General features: G+C 38.7%; 1 protein-coding gene across 3 annotated transcripts in view; it reads left to right on the forward strand.

The window, feature by feature from the left end:
• The window catches only part of LOC141501859 (uncharacterized), a 148,201-nt gene that overhangs the window by 72,043 nt on the left and 51,436 nt on the right, over nucleotides 1–24,722 (forward strand). For all 3 annotated transcript variants that reach the window (XM_074206234.1, XM_074206232.1, XM_074206233.1), the window contains 2 exons: nucleotides 14,105–14,194; nucleotides 20,054–21,640. In XM_074206234.1, the coding sequence (XP_074062335.1) occupies nucleotides 14,177–14,194; nucleotides 20,054–21,640 (1,605 nt within the window). In that variant the 5' untranslated portion in view covers nucleotides 14,105–14,176. The remainder of the gene's footprint in view (nucleotides 1–14,104; nucleotides 14,195–20,053; nucleotides 21,641–24,722) is intronic.

The following is a 24,722-nucleotide window of genomic DNA, read 5'->3' on the forward strand; positions in this document are numbered from 1 at the left end:
GGTATCAAAGGCCTCAGTCAGATCTACAAATGTTGTATACAGACCTTGTTCTGTTCCTGGAATTTTTCTTGGAGTTGTTGGATAGCAAAAAACATATCGACGGTTCCTTGACCTTTTCTGAAGCCCCTGTGATTATCACAGGATAATCTATTCCCTTTACCTTTATAGAGATGGATGATGGAGACATCCTTGAATTCTTGGGTGATAACCTCTTCATTCCATGTAAACTGCAAAATTTCAGTCAGTTTTTAGATGACCAATTTTTGGATGAAGCCCCCCACACACACACACACACACTCTTTGTAGATCTCAGCTGGAATAGAATCTGTACGAGGTGCTTTGTCACTTGAAAGAAGTCTAATGGCATTCAAAACCTCTTCTTCATTTGGAACTTCAGTTAGGGACTGATTGACTTCAACTTGAGATAAATGGTCAATAGCTTCTACAATGATTGATAATGGTCTGTTAAGAACACAATGGAAGTGTTCAGACCATCTCTCTAGGATCATGGTCCTATTGTGGATTCACTGAGTAATTGAGATACACATATGTCTTTGGCCCATCAATAGCCTTCAGGGCATCATAAAAGCATTTTGGTTTGTTACTGTTTACATAAAACTGGATTTCATCTAGCTTCTTACTGTGCCATGGGTCCTGCACCTCTCTAAGTTTTGCTTGGACTTTACTTTTGATGGAATTAAATGCTGCCTTCTTAGAAATGGATGAACTATTCTTCTGGTAAAGCCTGTGAAGTTCTTGTTTGTTTTCATTTAGCAGCTTCTGTATTTCCCCATCATTTTCATCAGTCTTGGTGTTTACAAGTGCTCTGGCTCAGATAAGCAAAAGCAGTGCTGTTCACCAGATCTCTGAAAGCTGCCTACTCCTTTTCTGTTCCACTGTTGCCAACTGTGTGTTGGCTCAGTTTTCCCTCCAAGTTAGCAACAAACCTTCTGTTCAGAGAGGAACTCTAATCTTAATTAATTATTTAACTCTTCTAGTATGCTTTTTGCCTTGGGGCTACCACTTTGGTTGAATATGAATATTTAGCTTAGAGAGGATGAGTCTGTGATCAGTTCAGCACTCTGCACCACACATTGCCTTTGTCATTCTTACATCCTGTCTATCTCTTCTGCTTATAATCACATAGTCTAATAGATGCCAATGTTTGCTATGGGGGTACATCCACAAAGTTTTATTGCATTTAGGTAAATGGAAGAAAATGTTCGTGATGAGAAGGTCATGAGATACACAAGTCTTCAGTAGAAGGTGCTGTTGCTGTTCTGGTAATCTGAGCCTATTCTAGCCTTAAAATCACCCAGAATTATAAACTTGTCCTCTTTTGGTACATTGATGATAAGGATCTCCAGGTCTTCATAAAATTTTTCTTTAATTTCATCAGTATTCATCATGGTGGGAGCATAGGCACTTAAGATGGTAGTATAGCATTTTCCTGGAAGTGGCAATCTCATTCGTCATGAGTCTGTCATTCACTCTTTTTCGTAGGCATTTAAGATTGTTGACTAGATTAGTTTTTAATTGCAAAACCTACACCAGTTTCATGGAGTTCCCTTTCACTCATGAGAAAAATGTGTATCCAGTTCTGACTTTAGTAAGCTGGCCTTCATTTTCCAGTCTTGTTTCACTCAGGGTTGCTATTTGGATACTGTACCTGCTGCGTCTTCCAGCAACAAGAGCTGTTTGACTTTCAGTTCTATTCGATCTTGTGTTGTCTATGAACGTACACATTATTCCATGTACCAATAGTGAATGCAATCTTCTTTGAAGAAGTTTGTGTAGATTTTTTTTTCATGTCTTGATCACACCGAGGGATTCCCCACCTGCTGCAGTAATGAGGCCAAGGCTGGGTAAGAAGACAATTTTTAGGGCATCTTTTCTAGCCCCTTCCTCGGCAGGAGGTAAGCAATGCAATACAAGGGCTGTTCAGTCACTCATGGGGGTGCAGAATATCACTGATGCTTTCAGTGAGGAAACAACCCTATGGCCTAGGGCACCTGTCAGTTCCCAGTGTTGACCTGCTACGTCAACATTTGCCTGCTGCCATAAGACTTTGAAGTTATAAGTGATGTCTTTGTTGCATGCATAAATTGGATTTAAGTGAGGTAGAGCCACAGGAAATCAACAGCCTCACTCTTCTCTTCCAAAGTCATCATGATCAAGCATAGCAAGACAGAGTCAAGACAACTGGTAATGGCTCTAGATGCAGTGGATGATCTCGACTTCTTTGATGTCTAACCAAGCTCTAAGCACTCCACAGGACCTGCTTTAGCTGGGTTCATGGTTATTGGATAGAATTGTTTGCCTCCACCCATTCCACCAGTGGAAGACTTCACATGCTTGGGTTAGACACTCCCCACTACTCAGGGATGAGTTTGAGACTCTCTTGGTTAACCTCAACCTGGTTGGCCCTACCTGCCAAAAGCCTGCCAAAATGGTTTACTGGGGTGTGGCCCTTGCACATGCTACAGCTTCTTGGAGCCACAAGTGAGAGGTAGCTCAAGTAGATATCAAAGGTGGAAAGCAGCCCTCACACCAAGATACTAGTCTTCCCTGACCACACCCTACACTCTGGTTTGGTGTATATATATATATATATATATATATATATATATATATATATATATCCCATAATGTTTTCATTCATTGGGAAGTTCATGTTTAAAGTGAGAGTCTGCAATGTTAAGCTACAAAAACAGCAGCAGCAGGAAAGGGGATGGGAGAGGGTCCTTGGCTTTCTCCCCCATTGGAGGGAGCCTCTGCAGCTGCAGAGGTGGGGGTGGGGGAGACCTTCCAGTCACAGATATTTGGGCATCTAGTCTTTGGCCAGGAGGCTGCGATGGTCGACCCCCAAAGAGTGCATCTGTCTCCAGGATCCCCTCACTCGCATTTCCACTGCAGCAGCTGCACTGCCAGGAGCAGGCACCACAACACCTCACCCAGGAGGAAGCTTCTGCATTGTAAAGGATGGAATGGAGGTGTAAACCCAGTCCAGGGGCACCCAGGCAAACCTCTGTCCACAACTTTGAGGTGCAGGATGGAAGCGCAGAGGTGCCGAATCATAGGCTACAGGATGAGGAGGGCACCAGAAAGATGGCAGCTGCTGAGCCCAGAGAGATGCCAGGCCAGGGGCTTGTGTGGGAATCTTCAAGACAGCTGCTGTACTTCCAGTAGAACATCAAGAGGCAGCAGAGGGCCCAGAGGCCAGGGACACCGGCCCCAGAGGAGCAGAGGGTCAGAACCAAGGAGAGCGCTGTGCTGTTTCAGCTGTGGTGCCAGGGACAGGACAGGCCTTTGAAGGAGCCCCACCCCCGGAAGACTGCGGTAGCCACCCTGACCCTGTGGGTGCAGCCTGGGAAGTGCCATGGCCGCCCCACCCCCAAGGGGAACAGGCTTGCCCACCAGCTGCTCCCAGGCCCCACCCCACAACTCGCACTGGCATCAGGGCTGGTACAAGGGAAAGAATTAAGGGAGACTGTGATCCAGGCCTGGATTGCATTGAGGAAAGGAGAATCCTCCTGGGGTGGGCGGGTTACACCTACTAGAATCTTGATTAGATAATGAATTGGGGTTCATTGAACCTCAAAAGGGGTTGGGAGAGTCTTGAAGTAGTAATAAGGAACTTGAAGTTGTCTGACTCCCCCTTTGTGGCCCCATGTATGTCATCTGGAAGGAACCAGGCCTAAATGAAAACAGAAAATGGAGGTAGTGAGAATGCATAGTGTAGCATCTTAGGTTACCTGAGGGATCTGTATTATCTCTTCTTTATTGTCTCAGTTGGAGTTTCCACTAGTGACTAGGGTCCAAGTTCCAAGTGTCACTACCATCATTTAGCATTTTTCTTTTTTTTTCTCTAGGTTTTTTTCAAGGCAATGGGGTTAAGTGGCTTGCCCAAGGCCACACAGCTAGGTAATTATTAAGTGTCTGAGGCCGGATTTGAACTCAGGTACTCCTGACTCCAGGGCCAGTGCACTATCCACTGTGAGACACCTAGCCACCCCTTCAATTAGCTTTTTCAAAAGGATACATATTTCAAAAATTTGGCAAGGACTTCAGAATAGCCTGGAAAGACTTGGATGAATGATGCCTAGTGAAGTGAACAGAACCAGGACAAGGCTGCGTGAAGATCAACTGTGATAGAATTGTTCATTTCAGCAGTACAATAAAGACAATTCTAAAAGATCTGAGATGGAAAATACCATCCATATCTAGAAAAGGAACTGTAGAGTTTAAATACAGATCAACACTATCTTCAATTTTTAAAAATTGTGTTATGTATTATGTCATTTTTTTCTCTTTTTTTCTTCCAGTTGGATTGGATTTTTCTTTCATAACATGATTAATATGGATCTTATGGTTAACATGGTTATACATGAAGAGCCTATATTAGATTGCTTTCTGTCAGGGAAGAGAAAAGGAAGGGGGGAGAAGGAAGAAAAATATAAAACTCAAAACTGTGCCAAAAAAAGGACTGTTAAAGACTACTGTTGCATGTAGTTGGAAAAATAAATAAAATATTAAAAAATAAGAACAATGCATCAATATTTTCCTTAGTACCTTGGGTGCCTACTTTTCCTTAGCACAACTTACCTCTTGGGTGTAGACTCAGTTTAACTTAGATTCTACATAGCCTTGCTCCTACCAAGTTCATGTCCATATATAGCATGACTGTCGAATGAGTCCTCATTTCAGATTCTCCTGACATGTAGCCAGAAGGTCAGTGATCTTTTTCCTCAGGACATCATTCTTGAGATGTATGCAAAACTCTGCCTAGATTTCAATTCTCCTGTTCCTATGAGTTGCTTTCTTTACCTTTAGAAACTCATGTAATGTAGATTGTACTCTAATCACCCAGAAGAGAAAATACCAAAAGGAGGAATTAAGGACTTGGTTCTCAGGATAACATGGTCTCAGAAGAAAGAATTCACCAAGACCTCTCTACTTAAAGATTGAGCTCTTAGCATACACTAACAGTAGAGTCCAACAGCAAACAGAGCAGCCCAAAGCATTAAAGCAGGAGAAAACTGGCAGAAGCCAACTAAGATCTTTTTTAGGTTTTTGCAAGACAATGGGGTTAAGTGGCTTGCCCAAGACCACACAGCTAGGTAATTATTAAGTGTCTGAGGCCATATTTAAACTCAGGGGTCAGTGCTCAATCTACTGTGCCACCTAACCACCTCCCAACTAAGATCTTTTAAGACTTCTGCAAATAATAAAATAGCTTCCTAATGATTATATGATTGGCAGACTGGAACCAGGAACAGAATGTCTACATATGCCATATCTCTTAACACCTTGTTACAACTCTCCCAGAAGCAGACTCTCAGTCCCGGAGATGTTATCTGAGGCACTCTGTATATGCATTAGAGCATGATTACAAAAGGAAAAAAGTTTTAAGATGAAAGCAAGTTTGTGAGTTAGAGAGCACATTGGAAGGGACTGGTAGATATGGAATTGAACAACATGAAGTGGAGTAGAGAAGGAGAGAGATGGGAATGGGAGATAAGTAATGGGCTTGATTTGTAAAAGGACAGTCAGTAGTTCAGGAGGAGTAGAGTGAGAGGGGATTGGAATATGCTAATCATTGAGGAATGAGTTCGTCTCAAGTTTCTCATCAGTGACCAGAAAGAGAGAGAGACAGACCTGTTAAAGGAGTCATATGATTAAACAGTTCAAGACCTTCCCTTGAGATGCAATTTTGTGGAAGGTGGTAATGGGTCCTTTGAGGATGAGGACTCCTACTTCATAATAAGTAAGACCAGGTGGAGGTATGTACTGAAAGAGTTCAGAAAGGAAGTAGGAAATGGTAGTTTGAGGTGGATCTGGTCTAGGGGGAAAACCTCCAGCACATTGGAGAAGGGTCTGGGATGAAGGCAGAGGCCAGAAGCTAGTGACCTGGCTTAAAGGATGAAACGGTTCCTTGTGAAGGCTCTGGATCAGAGGCCTGGTTGATGATGGTGGTGATGATGAGGAGGAGGATAATGATGATAATGATATATGTAGCTAATTAACAATTTACTGGGTAAAGAGCAAATGAGATAATGCATGTGAAAGTACTCTTGTAATCATAAAAGTGATAGAAAGGCAACATAAACTTACAAACATATAATAATAGATCACATTTATCCAGTGTTTGAAGCTTAATAAGGAGCTTTCTTCACCATAACTGTGAAAAGTAGATATTAACAAGTATCCCCCTTTGATAGATAGGGAAGCTGAGCTGTGATATGTGAAGTAACTGGTCTAGACTCAAAATAGAAGTTTCTGATGTAAGATCCAATCCAGGTCTAACTTTTTAAGTTCAACACTCTTCTCTTGCTCTAAAAAATCCCCCCCTCCATGTCGTCTGCATCTTGAAAATGAGACAAGTTTTATGTTAGTCGTGGACATTTATGCAGTAGGAAAATATGCTTTTTTTCTCAATTAATGAATCAAATGCTGCTGTCATATTTCCTATTAAGTGAACCAACTGAAATATCACTGTTTTGAGATCAATAATGATTCAATGATAAGAGACAAGGACTGATTTGAGCTGTTATCTCATTAAAATTGAATGATACTGTGCTGAGATCAATCCATTTTGGAGTGTTCAATTATTTGTTTTAAATTATAGTCAAGGCAACATTGCTTAGCAACTTTTTTTTTGCAAGGCAGTGGGATTAAGTGACTTGCCCAAGGCCACACAGCTAGGTAATTATTATGTGTCTGAGAACAGATTTGAACTCAGGTCCTCCTGACTCTAGGGCCAATGTTCTATCTACTGCACCACCTAGCTGCCCCATACTTGGCAACTTTATGAAACAACTTCAGCACCTCCCTCCTCTTTAGTTCAGTCTTGTCTAATATAGAACCACTAACTCTGATATTTTAGTCAAAATATTTTTGACAACCACTTATGAAATAGCAACTAAACATTACAAAGATAAGATAACATTTGTCTCTGAAAAATAATTTAATTTTCCTTCAATCTGGAGACTATCTCAATCTTTGGAGTCACATAGACTCACAGTTAGAAGATACCTTCAAGATTTTCTAGATTAAACACTCTCATTTGATATATTAGGAACCTGAAATCAGTGTAGATAAATAGACCTACAGATCCAAGTGTAAGAATCAATGGTTCTGTTTTTATACATTCTGAGTAAGTTGAGCTCAAAGAAGCAGCCTGGATAAAAGATTCAGAAGTAGGAATAAGGTTTCCCTTTGGGGAGCATTTTATACTTCTATTAATTCAGTCTAATACCAGGCTCACTTTTTAGACAATAATATTATAATGTATACATATATAAGGCTTGTAACTCACTCAAATACCCTAGTCCTTTTTATATACACAGAGAATTGATCAAAGGAGTTTCCTGATCAATTTGATGTGTTTCTTAAGGGGGGGAGCTTTTATATGAGATTTTGGTATAAGAGACTGATCAAGAGACATCCTCAGTGAAACTGAGTGGTAAAACATTTGTTTATGTAATAAATTCAACCTTAGGTTTTGTTATTATTCCCAATTTGGTTAGAGAGAAAACTAATACAAGATCAGTTCTCTCATAGTATAAAATGGGAGCTTTGAAGAATTCTTGAAAAAGAGGAGAGAAGACTAGAGAGGTAGGAGTTATCTCATAGCAGAGCTATATGATCATGATGTCCATTGTCTACCCCATCTGCAGTTACCTTCTTTATGACTGTGAGATATAAGAGATATTTCTAAATGACCAAGTGGAGAGCTGTGATTTTTTTTTTCTGATTGTAGCCTCAAGAAATGTTCAATTGCTATGCTACTACTATCTTGTTTGCTTTTTATTTTTTAAATTCTATTACAGCAACTTATTTGTTGATTTTTATATTATCTATTATAATCCCCTGTGATTGACTGTCTCTGGATTCTTACTAACATCCCTTTGTGGCATGAAACTATAGGAGCTGCACAATAAAGTGACCTTCTTAGCACAAGCTAGAAGCTCAACTCCCAGTCCACTAATTGAGAGAATTAACTCAAGCCATTTCATAGATAATCATCCATTCAAGAAAGGAAGAAAACAATCATTTTTAAACACCTACTATGTGACAAACATTTTACAAATATCTTATTTGATCCTCACAATAACCCTGGGTCATAGTTGCCATTATTAGCTTCATTTTACAGTAGATAAAATTGAGGTCAGCAGAAGTGAATTGACTTGTCCAGTGTCATACAGCTAGTAAATCTAAGGCCAGATTTGCCTCAGGTCTTCCTGAGTCTAGTCCAAGTATTCTATCCACTTAGCTGCATAGTTGCCTTCCAAGGAGGGAATAAAAATGAATAAATGGCACATTTTATGTATCTGCACCATATACAAAAGTCTAAAAGTAATTAGATATTGCAATTATAACTGCCTATGGAAAGGGAATATACCCACTCTTGTTGAAAGGTCATAGGACACTTAATTAAGTTTCAGTGGGTGAAGCCTGCTCCCAAAATTAATTAGCCCCAAATCTCAGTTCTGACTTGTAAAGGTCCTACAGATTGCTCTCAAATCCTCTTGATTCATTTCTTTCTGATCTTCTAAAAAGAATCAGAGAACTATTAATAATAGCAAGAATTATTAATGTTAGCTTGAAAGAGACAGGTGGCAGACAGTTGCTTGCCTGTGGAATCCATGAAAGCTATTCCTGAATCCCTGTCTCATCAGGGTAACACAGTCCAGAACCTCACCTTCTAGCCAGAGAAAAGAAATTTCTTGGGAAGCACTAACTTCATGAAGTAACTTGCAAGAACTACTAAGTTCAAGAGTCTTACCAATCTTCTACCTAGAGTAAAGGAATTTCCTAGATAACTGGATACCAGAATTTAGCCAAAAAAACCAAAAATTTATTAGGTAACATAAGGTCTGTGGATTTGCTCACAAATGACCCCAAGTTTGTAAGATGAGGGAAACAAAGCTTCCTATTCAGAGAAAGAGTATATCTTCTGGAGCAGGTGTAGTAGAGGAAGAAGAGGATTACTCCTGTGGTATCAAGGGTGGGAAGAAAAGCAAGAGAATAAAATAACAAAGGGGAGCTAAAAGACCTGAACTTTTTATCTCTGCTTTCGCTGAAGTTAGACAATGCCATCTGGACCAATGAGATAGAATCACCTCTCTCTCAATCAGAAATACCTTTCCTTTCTGGGGGAACTCTTGAAGGCTTAGACACTCCAGAAAGGTAAGGTACTTCTGACTGTGAAGGGGCCTGAGGGCTCATTAGAATGAGAGGGTATTCATCTGTCTAGCAACCCCAACTATGTTTCCTCCAAGGGGGTCCAAAAATATGAACTATCTCACCAGGTGATCTCATCACCTCCCATGGGTTCATTTGTCATCTCTATGAAATTGTTCTCAGATCTATATAGCTAGCCTAAGGAACTAGTCTGACCTCTGGTCTCACATCACCAATTGGCTATTGAAGATTTTGAAATGGATGTCCCATAGGCATTTCAAACTCAACATACCTAAAACAGACCTTATTATCTTTGTCCCAAAACCATCTTTCTTATGAAATTCTTTTTCTGTTGAAGGCTACTCCTTCCTTCCTTCTTGTCATTCAGGTTTGCAATGTCAATGCCCCACTCTTCCTCATTTATATATGGATCAATTGCCAAATCTTGTCATTTCTATTACCACAAAATCTAGTATACATCCCTTCTCTCTACTAAGACAACCACCAGCCTAGCTCAGTTCTTCATCACCACTCATGAAGACTAGTACAAAAGCATTCTAATTGGTCACTCACTACTCCAATCCTCTCCCATATCACTGAAATTAATTTTCCTAAAGTGATGGTCTGACCATGTCACCCCTATACTCAATGAATTCCAATTGTTCTCTAGGATGATCTCTGTTGGTCATTTTAAGTTATTTACAACTTGGTTCTTGCCTGTCTTTTGAGTTTTCTTATGTTTTTCTCCCCTGCAAATTCTCTATACCAACCTACTTGCCATTCCTCAGAAACTGCTCTTCTCCATGCCTTTTCCTTGACTGTCCTTCATTCCTGTAAGTCTCCCTGATCTCTCCTCTGCCTCTTGGCTTCTTCCAAGACTCAACTCAACAGTGTCATCCCTGACTGCCTTCTCCATTAATGTTACCTTATATGCATTATATACTTTACATGTATGCATCTTCTATTAGAATAAAAATCCCTTGAGGGCAGGATTGGCTCTATCTTTTTACTTTGTATTCTCTTTGAACTCAGGCCTTCCTGACTCCAGGGCTGGTGCTCTATCCACTGAGCCATCTAGCAGCCCTGCCTCTTTGTTTATCATGGTGTTTAAAAAGTATGTCCTAAACAAATGTTTGCTGATTGATGAGAGGTCTTTTAATAGAATCTTACAACTAATGAAGGAATCCCGCTAACTCAAGGTAGAACACAGGACAACCTGTCAGAGGACAATCTAATTCCCTTTGTCACAGCTTTGATCCTCACAAAAGCCTGTGAAGTAGGTGTTAGTATTATCCTTATTTTGCAGTTGAGAAAATTGAAGTAGATAGAGGTGTAGTAACTTGTCAGGGTCACATCACTATCAAATGTCTGGGGACTGGATTTGAATTCAGATCTTCCTGATAAACCCATATGTCATCCTATCCCAGTCATCCAGCCTCAATCTGGTTCCACTTTGATGATATCCCTCTTTAAAAAAAGTGTGGTGGGGGGAGGGAATCTTAGCATCAAACACAATACTCCAGGTGGAGTCTGACCATGGCAAAGAGGAGTTATTTTCTCCTGTTTTGGACATTTTATTTTTATTAGTAAAACCTAAAATTATATTAGCTCCTCTGGTTGGCATGGCATCACACATGTTAATACATATGGATTTGTTATTCTGCTAAAAATTCTTCAATCTTTAGCTGAAGTCACTAGGTGGTAAAGTAGATAGAGTTCTGGGTCTGTAGCCAGGAAGATCTGAATTCATATCCATTCCCCAGACATTTATTAGTGATTTGACTCTGAAAAATCACTACATCTCTATCTACCTCAGTTTTCTCAACTCCAAAAAAGGACAACAGTAATACCTACCTCCCAGGCTTTTGTGAGGACCAAATATGATAATATTTGTAAACTGTTTAACGTAATGCCTGACATGCAATAGGCACTATATAATTGCTTATTTCCTTCCCATCTCCATCACATCTTCCTATATCCTTATTTTGTTGAAATTTCTCCTTAATGATTTTATGTTGTAAAATGTTCATATTGTCTATATATATTACATCCATATACTTATAAATATATTACATATAAACATGTATATGTAAATTAATTAATATAAAACATCTTTATGACATTTCCTTAATCAGAGTGTAACCTTTCTACTTCATTCAATAATTCGCAATTCCATTATTCTATAAATATAAATATTCTCTCCACTGATACAGGCTAAAGCTTCTCTACTACCTAGAAGATAATTTTTCAAGAATTATAACCAAAGAATTCATCACTCTGTAGTCAATCTAGTGGTTTTCTGAACTTAGCAAGGCTGGTCAAGAGACAAGATATTTAAGAAAGTCTATCACTGGATCCAGACTGGTAGATCCTTTCAAAAACTTGTATTCTGATGGGTAAGAATGCAGTTGCCTCTGTGTCATGATAAACGATCAAAAGAAGGGGTAAGGGAATGTACCTACAACGGGCTGATCACTGTGCTAACACTCTTCCAAAAATTATCTCATTTGACTTTAGACCCAGACTGGATCTAGTAGGATCAGAAGACTTAATATTCAAAGGAATATTAGAACTCTTCTAGCCCAACTGTTTGATTTTACAGTCAAGAAAACTGAGGCCCAGAGAGAGCAAATGATATGACCAAGGTGACAATTGAAGGAAAATGGTCTATAATCTCAAGTAAGACTGAAGGAAGCATAGAACTTGTAGACTTCAATCATATAATAAAGTAGCTATTTTTTTAAAATTAGTATTTATTAAAAAGTAGTAAACATCAAAACCTAAAAGCAATTGAACACTATAGCCCAGGAAATAGTAAATTTATGATCATTACCCACTAAGGGATAGACTCCATTTAAAAAAAAAAAATTGGTGAAGCAGAAATAAAGATCAGACGACTATCTTAATGTCATATACCACAAGTTTCAAATGGATATATGACTAAAACATAAAAGGTAATCTCAGAAGAAACTTAGAGTTGGTAAAAAGCAGAGCCATATTTCAAACATAGTTCTTCTGATAGCTAATTTGGTGATATTTCTGCTAAACTGTGATGCTTTGTCCACTACTTCTCTTTTGCGAGTATTCACAAATCATTTCGGTGGTCTCTTGTAAAATATGGTCCAGAATCTTCATCAACCACCAAAGATTTTAGTTGTGCTAATATAGGTAGCATGTCTCAGTGATTCATTTGATTCAAGACTGAAGGAGAATGGGTGGCTAGTTTGCTCAGTGGATAGAACACTGGCCCTGGAGTCAGGAGTACCTGAGTTCAAATGTGGCCTCAGACATTTAATAATTACCTAGCTGTGTGGCCTTGGGCAAACCACTTAAGCCCATCGCCTTGCAAAAAAAAAAAGAATGAAGGAGATTTTAGAGCTCAATTAGTCCCACCTCCTTATTTTTTCCTGAGGATACAGAACTCCAGAGTAAATTTATATATATGTATATATATGTGTGTGTGTGTGTGTGTGTGTGTGTGTGTGTGTGTACACACACTATAGACTTATATATATAGACTGAGCCCCAGAGAGGCGATAGGATTTACTCAAGGTCACATAGATAATAAGTGGAATTAACTAGGATTCTTCTGAATCTAATTCCATTAAAATTTTCACTACACAATGTTGCTTTTCAATCAATAAGGATTTGTACAACCAAAATAGGAAGTGGGCCAGTCATATAGCAAATGTGAGGGATAAGAACAGATGGGTAATCTGAGGGCTGGTGGCAGCCAAGAAATACTAAAAGAACCAAAAACAAAAAGTACTCAGCAAACTCAGCATATCTCCTTTGAGAGACTTACCAAAAGGTTTGGACAATGATCATACAAGAAAAATCTTGGAGGAGTTGAGATTTGATCCTGTAAAGCCAAGGTGTCAAACTAGGGCCTACTTGTATAGCCAGAAACAGATTAAAATGTAATTGGGAAATGTTTAACAAGATAAATATCAATTAGATATAACATTAATGTGAGTTTGTATTTAAGAAACTATGTAGCCCTCAGTCATCCATTTCTGTTTGAACTTGATTATTATTATTATAAAGCAAGTGACTATATGAATAAAAAATGGATCCATTGATATATCTAAGTTTTATATTTTTTCACAGTTATCACAGTCATAGCAAATATCTAAGAAGTATCCCTGAGAAAATAAAAAATATGGATTTTAAGTGAAATATTACTAAGACTGAATTGATCAAAACCCGTGTATCTAAGCAGCTTAGCCATAAGGGATGCTCTCAAAGTCATGAAGATCTGAGTTGATTCCTGCCTCCAGTAAATATGGGAATAACTCTGGATAAGTTGTTTAACATCCTAGTGCCCCCAGGTAACTCTCCAAGATCTTTAAATTGTCTTGGTAACATGAGTTCCTCTATCAATGAAATCGTAGACTTGTCAAAACCTCTTAGTAGAATACTGTATGAGCTTGTGATTAGGGATTGTTTCCTTTTATGTCTTTATGTGTACAGTATCTAGAACCCACAGCTGTTCAAAAGAAACATCTGTTGAATTGAATTGACATTCAATCAATAGGAAGTGGTTGGAAAAGACAGGAAAAAAAGGGGTAGCATTGGTGCCTGTGGGTGGAGCAGATACAATAGAATTTGTGTGGGCCTAATGAAGAACCATTTGAAAAGCTGTTTTAAACATCCTCCCTTTTCTTGTCAAAACATTATTTCCCAGCAGCTGAGCCATATCAGCCCTTAGCACTGAAATTTAGAAAGATTAAGAATAGAAAAAAAAAGAATTACTTCAGGTGTTTCACAGAGAAGGTAAATTAATTCTTTATCTATAGATAAACCAACCAATCTTTTAAAATCTTATTTTCTCCATTGTTCAATGTAGCAAGTGCTTTCCATTTGAGTTTTCTATTTTAGTTTGGGCATTGCCAACCAGCTCGCAATCTATTCACAGGAGACACCTGTTTCTTCCCCATGGAAACAAATCAGTTTGCCCAGCTACTGGGAGGAAGAAGGAGGAAAGGATATGCTGGCTGACATCCAGGTAAGTGTATGTGGAAAATGGACCCCCCAAATATTCTCTTATTCATTATTCCCTATAGAAAGCACTCAATTCCATCTTCTTGGGAATGAAAACAAAAATTCTGAATGATTCTCCTGCTTTGTAATTTTTCAGATCTGAGTCAGAAAGGAGATGGTTAATATGCTCTTCTCTGAGTCTCATTTGAACCCTCATTTCCTTCCACTTCACTGAATAAGGAATGAAAGGTCCTAGGTAGCAATCCAACTTTTTCGTTTACTGTCTGGGTGAATCCTTTCTCTGGCCTGAGTTTCCTCATCTATTAAAATGAAGGGGATGATGTAGGTGTGGTATGTGGTCTCTCTCAACTTTAAATCTATGATCTCATGAACCTCATTGTGTTTCAGAGCAATGTTTGCCAAGGATGGCACTGGGGTAGTCTTAGAATTTCAATAACATAAGACTACTTAACTTTTCCCCTGACTAAAAGCAAAGTCTGACCTTGGAAGGAAATTTTGTGGTTAAGGGAGACTCATTTCTGAGGAGAATGCTAGCATTTAATTTCATTTGAACTTCTAGTGCTTGATTGGGCTTAGCCAGCTTGTGTGGAAATTGGGTGCAAATTTGCTGAAAATGTACTTCGGAAATGAGCTAAGTTGGGTGAATTGAAGCCCCAAATCCTCTGGTGAGCTGTAGTCTGCAAGGATGAAATGAGAGCAGAATTTGCTGGTTATGTAACAAATTGAAGCCATTGTCTGATGAACAATGATCTCTCCAGCACTGGGCTTTATAACAAGAGGGTTGAGAAGAATCAGGGTTAGCCCAGGGTTTGAGGGTAAATGTTCACTGGTTTCAGCTATTTATTGGGTCTGTTACAGAGAAAATAGCTTCTCCATGGAGGAAATATTATTGTAGGTCCTATAGTGATGACAGCAAACAGTTGATTAACTGGTGATAAAACATTTAGTAACTATGTGAATTACCATATTAGATTACATGAAATTTTCCTGGATGACTTTTTTGAAACACAAATATTAAAGACTCTTATTATTGGATGTTGTCAAGGAATGGAAATGCTCTGGTTATTCAGAGTTGCCTAGATATAGCAAGTAAGTTAACAGTTTATAAACAATTTTCAAGCAAGAAATTACAACCAGGAACTATGCTGAATGCAATTTGACTTTTGATGATTTATCTAAGTACAATTCTACCAATGTAGATCAGCTCCTTCTCTGCGATTTATAATCTTTGAGAACTTCCTGGAGCCATTGACAGGTGAGGGAACTTGTCCCAAAATCACTGAACCTGAATCTCCTTACACCAAGACTAGCTCTCTATTCACTATGTCTGACTGCTCTCTATAGACTTACAGAAATGCAAACAAGAAAACCTTCACTTCCATAGCGTTTTACTCACAAAATTTGAAGGAAAATAAGACTGAGGAAATTTGGATAGGCTCATTCATAGTTATTTACCTAGGAAACACGTGTGCTATTCCATGTCTATATTCTTTCCTCTACACCTACTAGTGTTGCCCTTTAAGTACAATGTAAGATTTATAGTTAATGGAGTTTTGATTAAAAAAAAGGATCGATAAGGGGCAGCTAGGGGTGCAGTGGATAAAGCACTGACCCTGGAGTCAGGAGTACCTGAGTTCAAATCCGGTCCCAGATACTTAATAATTACCTAACTGTGTGGCCTTGGGCAAGCCACTTAACCCCATTGCCTTGCAAAAAACTTAAAAAAAAAAGAATAGATAACAAAACATATACTATATCTACCTGAAACTCTGTCTTGCCCCTACTGGCTCTGCTTTATGAGGTTGGGGAGAGGGGAAGCGAAGGAAACAAGGCACTAATCTCAGCCCTAATGTCTCCCTTTGGGGCATGGCATTCACACTCTCAGTCCATGTGCAGGGCCAGAGGTCAGTCCTGCGGCATGTTGAAGGAAGTAGCAAGAACCATGGAGGCAGGATGTGGGCAAAGCACGCAGATTTGTTCACAACCTACTGACAATTAGAAAGTTGAGGGAAGGGATGCCATGGAATAGGTCATCCTCAAAGATATGACCCGGGGGTTGGGGTAGGAGGGGAGAACAGTGTCAGAGCCATGTTCTCTATTCCTGACCCTTAGTCCACAAAGTTAGGCATGGCCATGCCAGATAACAAATCAGCTCCTCTGAGCAAGGATGGATAAGGGATCACTGGTTGATGATAAGAGGACAAAGACCCTGACCCTGATAACACCAATCAGGGAACTCTAAGATGGCAGAGAAGGAGCGCAGTACTGAAGGGGCTGGATTTCTATTACTTGGTACCCCAGCATAAGTGGGGCACAGGTCACTGCAAATTCTTTAAACGATGGAGCATACTTATTGAACAATAGTGGGGTTTAAAAAAAGAATCACAATAATTTCTTTTCATTAACTATTAAAAGGAATATTCTCATTGAGGCTTCAACCCTGATCACTTAAAGGAAAATTCTGGAAATAAAACCAAAAAAAAAAAAAATTAATGGCAGGCCAAGACATAAAAAAACAGTTGGAGTGGAGCCAGTTGCTAAATCCAAGCTCTAGTGTGCTTTTAAAAGCAGTAATAGAACAGTTTATATGGAAGGGTAAGACAATCCCAATTGATTGACATTTCAATGAGGAATTGGGATAAGCGTTCTCTGGTGAGGGGAGTAGTCTACAGTCTGACTGAACACAAACCCCAAAATTAAACAAGGTTAAAATATGGGGAACCCTTAGAATATATTTTGCTTGATGATTTGACTTTATATGTAACTATTTCTGATTTCTTCAACTTCAACTATACCAAGGTAAAAAAGGAGGACTATTCATATATTATTGTTGCTATTTGTCCTTCAGTCCTGAAGAAGGTTATGTCATCAGTGAAATGATGCCATGACAAGCAAATGAATTGGATTTGAGTGATGGGGTACCCTGCTAAGATACCAGTCCTCTGGAGCCTGGAGATGCCCTGAATGTGAAGCAAACAGGGTTGAGTCACTTGCCCAGGATGACACAGCTAGTCTGAGGCCAGACTTGAGCTCAGGTCCTCCTGACTTCTGCATCAGAGGTCTATCCACTATGGGTAACACCTAGCTTTTCCCCATAGCAGAAGAGAAGAATGATGAGGTCAAGCAGACTTGTTCTTGAATCTTTCTGATGTCAGGGAAAAAGAGAGGAAAATCTCCAGAATTTATGGGAGAATATGGATAGGAGGCTCAGGGAATACATCTATAAGATCACTCTTGGTGATTAAGATGAATTCTTGGTATTTCCTATCAACTTGGGAATACACCCTATGTAGAAATTCCTTCCACCCATCCCAGGAGAGAGCATCTGAAGCCTTTTGAAGTTATCATTTGTCCAAGGTCAAACAGTTGGATTTGAACCTAGGTTTTTCCGACTTAAAGCTCAGTTCCTCCACAGACATTTCCTATCCAATTAATGTTTCACTTCAGAGATCAACTTGGCAACTCCAGTATTAGCATTTGGAAATGAAACCCATGATACCAACTTAAAATTAACATAGGCTTCCTGAACTATTGTTTATTACTTGAACTCTCTCCCTGACAGAAATTTCCCACACTGCCATTGTTTGTTTGTCACTGACCTTTTTATCTGATGGAAGCTGAGCTCCTTTGGTGGAACAATCTTTGCCCTGAGAAATTATATAGTGCTTTGGAGGACTCAGTGTTTGTTTTCTAGACAATTTAAAAGTCACTAAAAGCAAATCCTGAAAATAGCATTTACCAGTGAATGGAAAAAGAGATCCCCATAGTCAAAGGATTGTGAGGACATTTGGCTTCTAGATGCTACCTAGATGCTTGAGGCTTCATCGTAATATTTATAAAGTAGTTCTTTAAAACTTGCAAAGTACTTTATCACATGATAATATTCTATTTAATGACTTCTATAGTTTTCCCTTGACAGCTAGGGGGAGCAATGGGTAGTACTGGACCTGGAGTCAGGAAGACTTGTGTTCATGAGTTCAAATCAGCCTTAGAGAGTTTTAGCTGAATGACCCTGGCCCAGTCACTTAACCCTGTTTACTTCAAATGCCAAACCACTCATGTCTTTCTGACAAGAAAATCCCAAATGGGGTTACAACACAACTGAAAATAAACTCTCCAAATTCTGACTTCAGTGCTTCTACTATACTAGGGTGCCTCCATCCCTGGGGTCCTAAAAGTTCATTTAGGGTCAAATTCTTAGTCATCCCTGAGAGTCCAATTACTTTCTTGCCTATATCTCACCCCAGGGCACCAAACCTATGGTTAAATTCACTTTTCCCTGGTTTTCTTCCACCTGTCTGAGAGAAGAGAGCACTTCCCCAACTAGGACACTCACTGGAGCCATTTGGTTCCTTCCAGAGGAAGGAACAGCATTTGGAGACCTTGCTTTCATTTCAGCTGATCTAGAGCAAAGTAGAGAACTGTGTGTTTTACAGATATCAGATATGTGAAAGTGAGTACTATGTCTTACCCAGATCATTGTAGCCACCTTCTGTGCATTTCTTTAAGTAAAAAAAAAAGATCATTTCAAAAATAATAGTTAACACATATATAGTATTTCATTTTGTATACATATCTCATTTCATCTTAAGAAAGACTGAATGAGGGAGGTACTAAAGGCAGGGACCCCATTTTATAGATTGGGAATCACTTAGGGAAGTTAAAGGATTTACCCAAGGTCACACAGCTAGTTGTCAGTTTGTTGTTTTTTTCTCTTGGTGACTCTCATTCTAACCCTATACAAAAGTCTTCCCTTATTCTTTTGTCTCCCTTTGCCTTTGGAAAGGAATGCTCAGTATATTACATATTGTGGTGTGTTGGGGAAAAGATACTATGAACAAAACATAAATTGAAACATCTTTATTGTGACTATGCAACTATAATATGCTGAACACACCTTTTTCTTTAATGATCTCTCGTGATTAAGAAAATAAAAAACCATTAAGGCTAATATGAAGAATACAGATTTTTCAATAATATAGCAATAATTAACTCTTGATTTTAAATAACAATCCAATTTCAGAATCTTTGTAACAAAAATGATATGAAATGGTGATATTACATGACCAGTCTTTAAGTCTTTCTACCAGTCATGGAATTTTAGCTAAAAGATGATTATTCTTATCCCCAGTACAATAAGAAACAAAGACACAAAGAATCTGGCCTTCCAAAATTGGCGTAATAGAAGGAGGATTTTAACTCCAGGTCTTCGGGATCCTAGTTCTACTTGACCAACATGTCACCCATAAAACTTATCGAAACAAGTCAACCCCAATGCCATCCATTTCCAAATGAGAAGATAAGGAGATGCAAAGGTGGGGGAGGAGTATGTGTAGAAGTTATAGATAAATCAACAATTGATCCTCAAAAAGAATTTTTGTTTTAGGGTTGAAATGAGAGTCACCAATAGAAATCTACAATAATTTCTTAAATGTGCTTAAAAAAAACAATAATCCTACAACTAACTTTGGGACCTTGGCTAAGTTCTATGCAACAATGACATAGTGGGAAGAGGGGAGAAGAGAGTATATGAGCCGAACCTCAGTAGTTTCCCTCCTCATGGCACAGTGTCTGGAAAATGGGGAATGGAAGGGATAGCTAGGTCCTGAGTTGTAGGTTCCTGACATGCTCAAAATTCCTGCACTTTTCACATAGCTGGGGATAGAATCATAAAATAAATCATGCATGGGCTATTGTGAAACTATAATCATATTTCTTCCAACTGAAAATATGAAGATAATGTTTCCCAAAGCTCCTGCTCCATTTATTTGCTATGCTTTATGTTAACTTGGGACATCTAATACCATTTATTCATTGGTAGAATGATACCTTGTTAGTATTGACATTCCTTGCAATCTTTCAGTTGCTATCAAAACTGACTTCAAGTCCCAGAAGAAAGAAGAAGAATTTTGGAGGAGAAAACAGAGTTTCCAGAAACCAAAGTTACCAGAAGAAGCAAGAGTGTCAAGAGAAAATTCTCACTGAGCAACTAATGCAGAACTTACCTGAAAGTAGCCCAGCAGTGCTGTCAAGCTGGTCCCCTGATGAGGACTCTCTGCCAAAACCAGCACAAGAGCAGGACCAACAGGATGACTTCAAGATTTTGGAAAATCAGCACCCTCTCCAAAAGGAGGGAATCTCTCAGGAGATAGGAGTCACTGAAGAAGAATCCCATCATCTTGGCCTTGATGAAGTAGGAATAGAGAGGTGCTATGAAGGGAGCATGAGTCCAGAAAATCCTCATGACTCAAGGGGTTCAAGTGGAACAGACCCACAAGTCTATGATATAGAAGACCTAAAAACTCAGCAGCAAGGACAAGACAAAGGACAATCAAGGGGACTCCTTAGGTTGCTTGAAGAAGAAATCATAAAGGTAACAAGATCGTGGCAAGAGTGGGAAGTAAATGAAGTGGTTAAAGTTATGCAAGAACAGCATCGTTCCCAAATAGAAGAGATGCAGAAGGTAATACACCAACAGTGGACAGAGGAAAAAGTCCTCTTTCAGCATGGCTCCCAAAACAAGCTGGGAAGTCTAGTGAAACCACAGGAGATACAGGACCATGAGCATTCCTTGGGAAAATGGGATCCATGTCAGAAGAAAGGAGGAGTTCTATCCTTGCCACCCCAACAAGATGGAAAATTGTTCGAAATAGTATCCACAGAAGTCCAGTTGGGTAGAGGAGATCAAAAAACTGTGCAACATCAAAGGCCAGTCAAAGGATGGCCAGAACAAGAAGATGAGGTTTCAGAATTGTCCAAAAAGGAAGGCCAAAAGAGTGATGAGCCCAAAGTAGTGCATCTAGAACAGCAAAAAGAAAATATCGCCAACTTAACAGGGATATCCCAAGTTCTGCAAGTGGTAAAAGAGCATCATCACTGCCAAAAAGAGGCCATTTTGAAAGTGATGTATCAACAGCAGACCCATCAGGAAGAGGCAATTCGAAAGGTCATTGATCAGCAATGTCAAGTAGAGATGGTTCTCAAGGTCATGAAACAAGAATGGCAGCACCAAATGGAAGCCATTCTGAAGACTGTGAAGTTACAGCAGGAATCCCAAGAAAAGGCAATTTTGAAAGTGATAAGACAGCTGGAGTGTCAAGGAAAAGAGGACCCCAAGATGATGGAGCCAGATCAAAATGACTATGAGAAAGAGGAGATGAAGCATGAGTCAAAGTCCCAAAACACAGAAGAGTCACAGGACCTGGACAGGAAGTCAATTACCCTTAAAGAGAGAGTAGGTCGACGGCGAAGACCAAAGCACTCCCAAAATAGTGTTTCAAATAAAAGAGAGCAGCTAATCCAAGACACAGTAGATCAAAGGCAAGAACTATGTGAGGAAGAGAATGATAATAAGGTGGTAGAACAGAATCAAGAGGAAGAAAAGAAATCAAAGAAACCTAAAAGAGACACTCCCAATTATTTTGTAGCAATTCCGGTAACCAATGATCAGGTAAAGTATTTTGCAGATTTGATAATATTCTTTGGGAATTTAAGGATAATATTAAGGATTTGAAAGATATGTCCTAAAGTTGAACCATTTATTGTATAATATAATTATAATATAGTTTAAGTTCAATTTTTTAAAGAATATACTCATGTACATACATTTATATATGTGCATATATATTTATATACACAGACATATATATATATTTGCATATATGCACACATATACACATACTCCACAGTATTAAGAAACTTGGAAACTTTTATGTTCCCATGTCCAATTCCTCCCTGTTGCTGTATGACCTGTATAATTACTTAGACACACAAGATGCAAAGTATGGCAGGTACACAATGTTTCTTCCTCAGGTCACTAGATAGCTGGCTGTCATCTTCTCTCACTGAATAAAACAATGTTGAAGTAATATTTTTAAGACCTTTCCTGATGATCAAATCGGGGTCAAGGAGGGAGGGAAAGATTTATAGTTCTTAAGCCAATGATGACCTTGTACAGTGTTTAGAGTTTAAGCATCCTTGCCTTTTATCTTCTTCATCCTAGAAGCTAAAAGTACTATCACTTAAGAGAGAGCAGGTAAGAAAGTAAACAGGAACTGAAAGAAAATAAAGAAAATAAAGAAAAATAAAAAATAAAGAAAATAAACTTTTATTCCCTACAAAATGGATACTGAAGAGTAAAATGGAGACAGTTGTCAATTTACAAATGGGGATTTATATCCAAAAGTTCATTTATGGTTTGGTTATTTAAAACCTGAAACATTTCAACATAGAAATTATTATGCATAGTGTTTACAGAAACATCTTTGAAAGACCTTTTTAGTCTGCTTCATTCATGAACACTACAGAACCCACTACCAATGTCAGTCTTTCTATAAGAAAATGTGATTTAATCTCCAATTTAGGATAGGCAGACAGACAGATACAGATATATGCTGTAGTCTAAACAGCAGCAACTCTCATTCCTTCTAAGGGGAAGTCAAAGCTCTTCTAATCCTAAATGCCTAGTTGTTGCTATTACTTTCTGTTGTGGTGAAGAAACTTTTTTTTTTATGCAAGGCAAACAGGGTTAAGTGGCTTGCCCAAGGCTACACAGCTAGGTAATACATGTCTGAGGTCAGATTTGAACTCAAGTACACCTGACTCCAGGGCCAGTGCTCTATCCACTGCGCAACCTAGCCACCCCGTGGTGAAGAAACTCTTGAAGGGAAAAGGTTGATCCTGAGAAGAGTTAGGATGTAAACAAAAGGGATGTAAATTCAAAATGGCATGGTAGAGAGTAGAAGAAAAATGTGAGTAAGTGAAGGAAAGGAATCAGAATAGGGTTTTGTTTTGTTTTTCTAGAAAAGTTATGGTTAATGGTTTTGCTGAAAGAGGGGTTTGTAGTGTCTTTTCTTTCCCTCTAACTGTAGGCCAGATTCACTGTTGTACTGCAGAAGTTGGGAGTTGAGGCAGTTAGAAACAAGGCTAAGGAAATGAGTGACATTCTTAGGGTTCCAAGAGAAAGATTTTCTAATGCCTTTAGAGAAAGAAACTGGTTAATAGGTTTCTTTACCTTCATTTTCTCTTTACCAATCTACCTCCACAAAGTTGCCAAAATAATCCTCAGGTGAGAACTTGTTTTGCTTAAAAATCTATGGTGGATCTCCATTGCCTAGAGGATAAAAACTCCTTAAGTTGACTTTTTATATGGTCCTAACTTTCCAACATTATACAACATTACTCTTCTGTATATAGTCTTTCCCAGCCAAGTTAGCAACTCCCATGCATGTACACAAGTTTGAAAGCAATTCCTCCTCATTTCCACTTTTCAGAATTCTCATCTTCTTTCAAGGGGTCACTTCTTGTAAGAGACTTTTTGTTTATTAGCCCAGTTATTAATCTGTATATTGGTTTCACCCTGAAGAATGCAAAGTCTATCTAAGTTGTGACTCTCCTGGCTTAATTTTTGTATTCCTAGAGCCAAACATGGTAACTTGTATTTAGTAGCTGTGAATAATAAGTGCATGGTAATAGTGCATAAATGTAATAAATAATAAAGCAGTGCATAAATAAAATTAATAAGTGCACTTAATATTTTGTGCAATAATTGCTCCTACCATGCCAAAATATGCCAGCTATATATAAATAAAGCTAGGTCTGTACAGAATCAAGTGTGAGCCAATGTATTATCTGTTAGGTGTTGAAAAATACAAAATACAGAATGGGGTTTGAGGTTTTCAGAAAAGGTCCTAAACTGGGTCTACAATAGTTTTAAATGAGTCAAATTTTGATTTCTGTGTTTATAATTTAAGTTGCAAATAGTCCTAATGATAAATTTTCCACCACTGCTTTAATCGGAGAGGACAATGATTTGACACTACTTTGAATCCTTTTGGAGCACTCATTGATTGCTTATATACTACAGACAGTTTTTCGTGTTCTGCTTATTTTATTGTTGTGTTTAAGGTAATAGGAATAGTAAAGGAAGTGAAGAACAAGGAATGAAAATTTTCATCTTTCCTTTTTATAATGATCCCTGCCTTTGAAACATATTCTGAGAAGTAATCCTTTAGAAAATTTGCATCTTCAGGTGATGCAATCAGTTCTTTGGCTTTTTAGTGTTAACAAAAGGGGGCTTTTTTGTCTTAAAAGATTTGTTAGTGTTCGATCATTTTCAGTTGTGTTTAACTCTTCTTGACCCCATTCTGAGACTGGATTTGACTTGGGTCTTCCTGACTCCGGGTCCAGCATTCTATCCATTGCACCACCTAGCTGCCAAAACGTAATAGGTATACTTATGTAGGTTTGTTCATTCCTGTTTGACTCTTCATGACCCCATTGAGGTTTTCTTGGCAGTTTCTGGAATGGCTTGCCATTTCTTTCCCTAGTTTGTTTTACAGATGAGGAAACTGAGACAAATAGGGTTACGTGACTTGTCCAGAGTCACATAGCTAGTAAGTGCTTCAGGTCAGATTAGAACTCAAGAAAATGAATCTTCCTGAAAAATGAATCTTCCTGACTTCAGACCTGACACTCATTCTAGTATGTCACCTAGCTGACCCACAGACCCCACCTTAAGAATTAATGTTGGA

The sequence above is a fragment of the Macrotis lagotis genome, chromosome X, assembly GCF_037893015.1.
Source record: "Macrotis lagotis isolate mMagLag1 chromosome X, bilby.v1.9.chrom.fasta, whole genome shotgun sequence".
NCBI classification, from domain to species: domain Eukaryota; kingdom Metazoa; phylum Chordata; class Mammalia; order Peramelemorphia; family Peramelidae; genus Macrotis; species Macrotis lagotis.